Source organism: Clupea harengus, chromosome 7 (genome assembly GCF_900700415.2).
Source record: "Clupea harengus chromosome 7, Ch_v2.0.2, whole genome shotgun sequence".
NCBI lineage: Eukaryota > Metazoa > Chordata > Actinopteri > Clupeiformes > Clupeidae > Clupea > Clupea harengus.
In genome coordinates, this window is record NC_045158.1 from 20,516,563 (window position 1) to 20,525,998 (window position 9,436).

General features: G+C 42.3%; 1 protein-coding gene across 1 annotated transcript; it reads left to right on the forward strand.

Moving 5' to 3' along the window:
* The first annotated feature begins 3,250 nt into the window (after positions 1-3,250).
* Positions 3,251-8,899, forward strand: LOC116220938 (E3 ubiquitin/ISG15 ligase TRIM25-like). The gene is made up of 6 exons (XM_031569854.2): positions 3,251-3,297; positions 3,420-3,521; positions 5,638-5,739; positions 6,420-6,521; positions 7,695-8,181; positions 8,345-8,899. Exons 1-6 carry the CDS (start codon positions 3,254-3,256, stop codon positions 8,897-8,899), a joined length of 1,392 nt encoding a protein of 463 aa, XP_031425714.1. The 5' UTR covers positions 3,251-3,253.
* The last annotated feature ends 537 nt before the right edge of the window (positions 8,900-9,436 follow it).

Below are 9,436 nucleotides of genomic sequence, written 5' to 3' on the forward strand. Positions count from 1 at the left end.
ACTGCTTTTCTAACCTGTTGCATGTGGTACAACAACACACACACAAACATTACGCACATTTAATGTGACACGCACGCATACACTCACACACATGCACGAACACACACATACACAATAACGCACATATAATCTGAGACTCACACACACAAACACACACACACCTGGCATGGGAGCAGGTTGAGGGGTGGCTGGAGGCCTGTGGTCCAGCTATATCAGGGCCTTCTCAAAGGCCTGGCTGGAGGAGTTCTGGAAGCTGTTGAGCTGCTGTGATACCTGTTTGCAAGTGCCTACGTGTGTTGTGTGTAGAGGTGTTTGTGTGTGTGTGGACGTGTGAGTAGGCATACGAAATCAAGAGCACGGGTGGCGTGTCGGTCTCACTCCCTTTTCCAGGACAGGTAACCCCCTGCAACAGCTGCTCCCTATATCCCTATATCCCTTACCATTCTGGTGGCAGCCCTTACCCCCTCTCTTGCAATATCTTATCATTTAGCTGTGTATTAATAAATACTGTTATTTTTATACTGGAATACCTCGTCTCTGTCGTTACTGGAACGTACCTGTGTGAGAGCCCGCTTGTCTCTGTCAAAAGGTACAATTTACACCGAACAATATATCTTGGTGTGAAAGTCACCAGGTGGCGTAGTCGCATCCAGAGCCAAGACCTTATTAGTTCAGTAGGTTACAAACGTAAGTTGAATTATTTTAGGTTTCACACCATCCTAGCACTCATAGAAATGAGGAGAGTAGAGTGGGGGTGTGTGAATCTCACCTTTCATTGGGGTAATCATAGGGCCCAACATCAGCCCTGGCTCTTGCCGTCTCGGAGCATCTGTATGGCAGCAGAAGAAAAGCCAGTTAGGAATCAGATGCCATATTTACATTCCATAGACGACTTACTGTGCATTAAGTAATGTCATGAATCAATGTTACGGACAAGCTTTAGTGCATTCTAGGGTGTCAGAATAGCACTACATGCATCTGAGTATATGGACGACTGTCCTTGTGTGTATCAAATTTGTAGAAGAATATTTTGTGTAGGGAAAAATTGACCTTTGAGTGTGTGTGTGTGTGTGTGTGTGTGTGTGTGTGTGTGTGTTTGTACCTGGACGAAGGACATGCAGTGGGAGTCCTCCTCCATACTGCCCACGCTCAGCACAGGACTGTGTCCACCCAGACTGGGGAACATCACTCCATCTGCAGCAGCAGCAGCAGCAGCAGCAGCACATGAGGGACCGGGAGGAGGGGACAAGAGGAGGAGCCGCAGCAGCAGCAGCAGCAGCAGCAGCAGACAAGGGACGGGGAGGAGGGGACAAGAGCAGCAGCAGCACACGAGGGACGGAGAGGAGGGGACAAGAGGAGGAGCAGCAGCAGCAGCAGCAGCAGCAGCAGCAGACAAGGGACGGGGAGGAGGGGACAAGAGGAGGAGCAGCAGCAGCAGCACACAAAGGACGGGGAGGAGGGGACAAGAGGGAATTAAATTGACTTGTGCTCATAATGACAAGTTGTATAACTAAGTTTGTCAGTATACATGCGTATTTTAATACTACAGTAATATTGTTTTTGTATGGGTATTGTGTGAATTTTACAACTGTATTTTAGTGGGTGTACTGACAGTAAATGTATACGCTTTTGTGTGTGTCTCTTAATATGTACAGTGTGTGTGTGTGTGTGTGTGTTACCTGAGGCAGGGCTGCTGCTGAGAGGTGAGGGGGGAGCCAGAAGGAACTCAGGGTGGGCAGGAGGGCTGTTGCTGCTGTTGGGGGGAGAACCAAATGCAGAGAATCGCTGCAGGCTTCTCCAGGCCAGGTCAGGACTGGCTATCAGACCACCCCTCACTACAGCACAAGCAGTTAAGAGTGTAAGCAGAGCACAAAGGGTGAAACTCCATGGCACTTACATTTGCCCTGCTTCCTGTTCTCCTCCATCTCCCTCCGCTTATCATCCCTCGCTTTCTTCTGCCTCAGACGCTTCCTCTTCTCCAGGTTATCTGAGGACGAGAGGAGAGTGCAGAGTTAGGGCAAGGATCAACATGCTTATTCAAGTCTGACACGTCATGCTTCTGGAATTATCCAGAGAGAATGCGTGCGTGTGTGTGTCACTTCCTTATACGAGGCAGACGGATCAAGGTTAGACTCCGGGCGGACATTTTGTTGTCAACACAAGGTGAGAATATAAGGATGGTGTAGATCAGACAGAGAGGGACTAAGTAGCCTGAAGGATGAATATTTAAGTTTGTAGTAGGACTGTTGTTTAGGCTATTATGTCCGTGACCATTGCGTAGTCAGTGTGTTGTTGAGATTGTGTTTTCATGTGTGATCTAACCTACCATAATATAAATGTTTTCCATGAAAATGTTTTTATCAAGCTAGGTGCGTGAACTTTCATCAAGTACATCATTTTATTCGTTTTTTTTAGGTGGAAACTTGTTGAAGTCTGGTTTCAGTTTCAATTTCTTGAGCCTCGCCTGAGTTCGTCTCCCCTGACGTTCCTTTTGTCTAATATTTGTTTTACACAAGGGCGCAGTACCTCACATTAGTGACAAAAGTTGACTTTTCATAAATTCGTTTACCAGCGACGCCACGGAAGCAAAATTCTATCTCATTCTTTTCTGTTGGAGGCAGTTGAAGCGAGCGTTGAGGAGTTTAATCCTATGCAAATGAGGAGAGAATTGCGCCAGCAGCGGCCAATCCGGTTGTTTGTTGTCGTCTCTGACATTTTGAAAGTTGCAGGACGTTTAATTAGCTCATTAACGTTCAGTCGGTTAATTAGCTAAAAAGGATTATTATTAAAAAAAAATACGAGGATGGCCTTGTAAGGGGTTGTTGCTGTTCCTGGTTCCTGTGCTTACTTTCACAGAATGACAGTTTTGCTATAAGGACAAGTGACTGGATAGCCTACTAGCTGGCTACCTTGCTAGTCCAGTCTGTTTCACACGCCACTAGACGGACATTCAAAGCGAAGCGAACGTTTCTCGTCGCTGGCATGTATCAGTACCGTGTTAACAGCAGTCTCTGATTACAGACAATTTAGGTCCAAAGTAAAAAAATATTTGTTTATGTCGTTTGTGATATTGATGTAGACTATTCAAGAATGAAAATCTTGGAGGCAGAGGTGGGCTGCTTAAAACGTCAGTGTATCCACCAGAGTGCTTTAAAGGACAGCTAATATTACTAATCTCAAGGCACACACATGCTATTTTCTAAACTCTTGCAAAAAAAATTGTAATCTGATCAAATGTACTTCTAGAAAAACAATGAAGAGAGAGGCATCAGTCGAACCATCCACTTCAGTGAAAAGGTATAATTACATAATTTGGACTTGTCACTTCCTGTGAATTACGTTACCAAATACATTTAATTTGAAAAATCTAAATAAAAAATACTGTCTAAAATAATCTGCCATGACTTCTATGATTTCAGTGTCAAGCTGGTGAGGTCAGACTCACCTGCATCCAGCTATGTGTCTCTAAAGACATTGGATCCACCAGCAAACTTCAAAGAAGAATTTGGACTTCATTTAAGGTCTGCTGAAGAATCCTCCACGTCAGACAGAATGCATTGCATACATTGGACTGATGTGTTCTTAAATTTGAATCTGAATAAATGAGATTATTAAATTATTAACAGAAGTGTTTACAGTAGTAGGAGTTATCTAAGTTATCCATCTTAAAGCAAGCCCCACATTTCACTTTGCACACAAAATTGCTTTTGGTCACAAGTGCTTTCTTTTTAGGGCAGCGTATTCTTTTCCTCTTTTGCTATAATTGCTCTTATGCATGCACCTATAATCTAGATTCTAGAGAGTATGGAGAGATAGATAGATGGTGTTGTGGCGAGACAGTGTCTCACTACACCTTTTTTTCAATCAGAAGACCGGAGACTGGATATAGAAATCTGAATTTTTTCTTGTAATCAAAAAGCTACAATAAGGAGAGGCCCCATGGATCATCTCATTGTGTGAACGTTCTGCATGCCTTTTAGGGCCCATATCGTCGTGGGGTGTGTTCTGTTTGGCTGTTTGCCAAAACCAACCAGAATTAACTATTCTCTCTTCTCTAACTCCCCTGGGTACCCCTGTGTGTGTGGATCCTCTGAGGCCCCCTCCTCACCTGGGGTTTCTTGGAATATGCCTGTGTCCTGTCTTTACTGCTGACTTTAACGTCGGTAACTCATGTCAATAGCTAAGTTACTGCTTCCCGCCTGGTCTGCCTTCCAAAAGTGAGACTTTCACCCTGATGAGTTAATCCAGATTCATCTAAACATAAAAATGATCCCACAATGGATACTTTCTTTATCCCGAGGGAAATTTAGGAACATTTTGAAGATTACTGTAAACCATGAGAATATATAGAGGAAGAGTATTGGGGCGTGACGTGGGAGTGATTTTGCTTGTTATGTGAAGTACTCCCAGTGTTTGTAGCGTTGAAATTCTGTACATTCGGTTTTATAATTACAGTGCATGAAATGCCCTGTATTGTTATTCCTAGGCTTCTTATACTTCTTCTTCTTCTTCTTCTTCTTCTTCTTCTTCTTCTTCTTCTTCTTCTTATCGACTTCTGCGATTAATTCAGCTCGAACCGCTTAACGTAGAAATTTCGTTCAAACTTTGTCGCGTAGGTCTTGTAAACGACACTTATGCTATGTATTTTTCTGAACTTTATACTTTTTAAGATATTAAAGAAAAACGAATACAAATTTTCCCATTGACTTACATTGGGCCATTATGACATCATAATAGGGTCATTAAACTGGCTTGCACCTGTGCTTCACTGACACCTGCGCCAAGGCTCCTATTCTCTCTGTCCCTCTCGATTCAACTGTATAACAAGGAATATTAACAGACCTTCCATACTCTACTTTTTTTTCTCTCCATCTTTCTCTTTATCTCTTCTTTCCTTTCTTCTTTCCTTCTTTCACTCTTCTTTCCTTTCTTCTTTCTTTCTTTCCTTCTTCCACTCTTCTTTCCTTCTTCCACTCTTCTTTCCTTTCTTCACTCTTCTTTCCTTTCTTCTTTCCTTCTTCCACTCTTATTTCCTTCTTCCTCTCTTCTTTCCTTCTGTTACTCTTCTTTCTTTTCTTCTTCCTTTCTTAACTTTTGCATTTCATGCACTGGTATTTCCTTCAGGAAATGCATTTTCTAGTTCTAGTTTATAGTTTTGTGTTTCCCCTCCTATGTTAATGTGTAACGTGTATTTTAAGATAGCGATGTTGAGTCAGTGTAAATTCTACATTTCGGTGGGATTCAATATTGTGTTTGTGATTGAAGGTATGTGCTGTGAGGGTTAAAGTTGTCATGAAAGCCAAGGATATGCCTGATTTTCTGAGATCGCTACAGTATGGAGTTCCTGAAGCATTTAGAGGCTGAAGTTCACATGATCTAGGCTGTCTTTGGGTAGTTAGCTCACTAGTGTTCCAGAACTCCATAATGATGCTTTAATCATTTTGGAAGTATAAGTTTGACCCAGTGAGAAATTGAATATATCCATGAGAATCACCTGAAACATCCAACTATCCTCATTTTACTCCATTATTATAGGGTAATTTCTTATTGGGAAAATTGGTTTGATATTCTAAACAAATGTGTGGTTCTGCTAGAGCAAGCTTTGATATTTAAAAAATATATATTTTGTCATTTTAGAGTGAAGCTGGAGAAATCAGAGTCACCTGCACCCAGCTGTGTGTCTTTAAGGTCAATGGCTACACCAATAAACTTCAAAGAAGAATTTATGCCTGATTCAAGGTGAGCTGAGGAATTATTCACCGAATTATTTTGATCATAGGACTGATGAGACGTGTTTTCAGGTTTAAATCTGAATAGATAAGATAAAGGATGGTAAATCAGGGTAAATTACTCAAGTGGTTTATGCCTCTGTAGAAGAGATGCAGATTTCTAGCGCAAAATACAGTATTCTTTTCCTCGTTTTCTATGGTTAAACACGCTCATACGCATGCATATTTCTCTTCACTGTAGACCTATAATCTAAAGAGTATGGAGAGAGTATTGTAAGGGAAGAGAGTTTATGTAGAGAGTATCAACTGCTGTGTCTGTAGAGGGTAGAACCCCCATGATTACTTTAAAGGTGCATTATGTAGGTTTTAGTGGCATCTAGTAGTGAGGCTACAGATTGCAACCAACTGAATAATTCTCCCTTTCCAAGCGTGTAGGAGAATCTCAAGGAACCGTCAGGTGCCATTAAAACTCTAAAGGCCCGCTCTAGTGCCAGTGTTTTGGTTTGTCAGTACTGAGCTACTATAGAAACATGGCAGACTCTGTGGAAGAGGAGTCACTCCCTAAGTAGATACAAACGGCTCATTCTAAGCTATTTAAAATACAACAGTTCTTAGTTACAGGTGATATACACTAATAATATTTTATAGTGAGAATTTATGATGATTCCTTTTCATATTTTGTGATTTTAGAGTGAAGCAGGAGAGATCAGAGTCACCTGCACCCACCTGTGTGTCTTTAAGGTCCATGGCTACACCAATAAACTTCAAAGAAGAATGTACGCCTGATTCAAGGTGAGCTCAGCAGTTTATTTATGGAGACTGGAAAATGGTTGATGAAAATTGCTATAATACATTTCTACATGCTTTGGCACATTTCCTGAAACATTCTGAAATGTAGCTTTCTTCAAAATAATTAATTCCAAATAATAATTATTATTCCAATAATTCCAAATTTGTGTTTTCACTCACACAGATTGATCTCCATACGAGATTTTCTCTCATCTTCAAATCATTGAATGCTATTTTGTAGGAAGTTGAATGGTATTGTAGAAAATCACTTGAAAGAGACTAGACAGTGCATTTAAGACCTGTTGGTTGGAAAAAGGGAAACATTTCTTGCTTGCCACAGTAATTGTGAACCAAGTAGTCCTACCTATCCAGTCAGAAGTCAGATGTCCATTTGACCTTCATTCAGAAAAGAATGTCTTAATTGGATAACGTTATGGAGAGTATAATAGATGGAGCAGACATTTAAAATATATAATTTCTCAGAAAAAGACGAAATAGATACCTGACAAGTAATGACAAAAAAACAATGTCATACCTTAAACTATGAATAGATGTATAGATCATTTGGGGGGAACACATGGCCTAAGCAACTGATAATGTGGGCAACTGCAGACAATTGTACAAACTGATTAGATTGAATGTGCCAAAGCATTTGCAATTTGTTTAAAAGAGGGAGAAATTGCTGTGATGATGTTCACATGTGAATAGATGATGTGGAGGGTGAGCAAGTAGTGAACAATTAGTTTAGTTCATTCTGAAGTTATTAATAAGAAATATAAGTGGTATGATGGTAATAGAAGGGTTGTAAAACATTATCAAGTTTGTACCATATGCACAACTAGATTGTGGTTGAACAGATGTGTTCAAATATAGTCATATTGGATTTTAAGCAAAGTCAGAACACATTAAAATATATATTTTCATGAAAATATCCAAAGTTTTCACATTATAACCAATTTCAGCACTGCCAAAATGGAGACCTAAAAAGGGATAATAGCGTTTTGAATGCAGGGTTCCATTTTGAATTAGATGTATGGTGTTTTGTATTTTGTTTGTGGTTTTGTGTTCAGTTTGTCGAGTCCTAGTTTTTAGAAAAAAAAGTAATGTGTGGGGTGTTTTAAATCACCAGTGCTCATTACTCTGATCTAACTCTAATCTCCTTTATTGTTTCTGCAGTGAGTTCATAGCCAGTCTGTTGACAGAGGACCACTTCAAATGTACAGTGTGTACTGATGTGCTGAAGAACCCGGTCTCCATCCCCTGTGGACACAGTTACTGCAAACAGTGCATCACCTCATACTGGGCCCAGCCTAACCATGCAGGACACTATGCCTGTCCCCAATGCCCCCAGTCATACAGCTCCCATCCTGCACTTTGCACAAACTCAGCCTTAGCAGAAGTGGTCCTGAAGCTCCAGCAGTTCAGTCCTGTTCTACCTACTCACTGCTACGCTGGTCCTGGAGATGTGACCTGTGATTTCTGCACTGGGAGGAAACTCAGAGCTGTGAAATCCTGTCTGACCTGCACTGCCTCCTATTGTGAGTCTCATGTCAGGCAGCACTACACAGTTCCAGCCCTGCAGAGACACAGACTGGTGGAACCTGGACACCAAGACAAAAAACTCTTAGAGCAGTGTGACATTAAAACAGGAGACTTAAAACAGGTCAGATATAATCATTAATTATTGACTGTGTGGCTGTGTTTTATATGTAGTTATTGTCAGTCTGTAAGGATGGCCTAGGCTTGCCCCCTCCGCAGAGTTCAGTCATTGGATTGGTTTGAAATAGGTGTAACTGACCACATCTCCTGTTGCTTAATTTTCACAGAAGCTACACGATCAGCGGCAGGAGCTGCGGCAGGAGCTGCGGCAAGAGCTGCGGCTAGATGAGCTATGCCGGCAAGAGGAGTTGCGGCAAGAGCTGCGGCAAGAGGAGCTATGCCGGCAAGAGGAGCTGCGGCGGCAAGAGGAGCTGCGGCAAGAGCTATGCCGGCAAGAGGAGCTGCGGCGGCAAGAGGAGCTGCGGCAAGAGCTATGCCGGCAAGAGGAGCTGCGGCGGCAAGAGCTATGCCGGCAAGAGGAGCTGCGGCGGCAAGAAGAGTGGCAAGAGGAGCGGCGGCGGTGGAAGGAGGAGCTGCAGTGGCAGGTGGAGCTGCGGCGGCAGGTGGAGCTGCGGCGGCAGGTGGAGCAGCTGTGGTGGCTAGATCAACTGCAGTGGCTAGAGCAGCTGCGGCGGCAAGAGACGCTGCAGCTGAAAGAGAATCTGCAGCGGAAAAAAGGCAGCTGCAGTGGAAAATGCTCCTGCAGTGTCATTTGGTGCAGCAGAAGCTGCTGCAGAAGCAGCATATGCGCCAGGATGACCAAAACCACAAGCAGATGTTGAGGACATGACTGGGTAAAAGAGGACGTCTGCTTTGTCTTGTGTTGCACTTGCTTGATGTTTGACTGTGTTAGGACAGTTGTTGACTTGCTAGTTTGTCATAAACAAAGTAAGCAAATTTAGCCGCTAGCAAGACATCTCGTTAGCGATGTTAGCAAGCTTGTTATAACACGCTTGGACATTGATGCTAGTATTACGTCCCCCCCCCCCCGATGCTAGTATTAAGTGCTCTCCCGTCGGCTCCTTTGTAATGTTATTGTAATAGCCATGTTGGCTAGGTTGCCAACGACTTTCCTAACACAGTCAAACATCAAGCAAGTGGCTTCATCTGGCAAAAGAACTGTCCAGAAAATGAGACAATGCACATTATCGTCATCACTATTATCATTTTTTTGTTAGAACATGTTCAGTTGCTAACAAGACCATCACAAAATACATTTCAGTTAATTTATAGAGTTAGTGTTTCTGTTAGTGTGTAAATAGTTTGTAAAGTGTGTAAATAGTTCAGTTGTAATACGTGCATAAACAATTGCAATTTTT

Excerpts from the sequence above, each read along its gene's own strand:
- LOC116220938 (XM_031569854.2), top strand. The coding sequence starts at position 3,254 with ATGAAGAGAGAGGCATCAGTCGAACCATCCACTTCAGTGAAAAG. Across the intron at positions 3,522-5,637 it reads GAATTTGGACTTCATTTAAG|AGTGAAGCTGGAGAAATCAG; the intron begins GTCTGCTGAAGA and ends TTGTCATTTTAG. Across the intron at positions 8,182-8,344 it reads AAACAGGAGACTTAAAACAG|AAGCTACACGATCAGCGGCA; the intron begins GTCAGATATAAT and ends TAATTTTCACAG.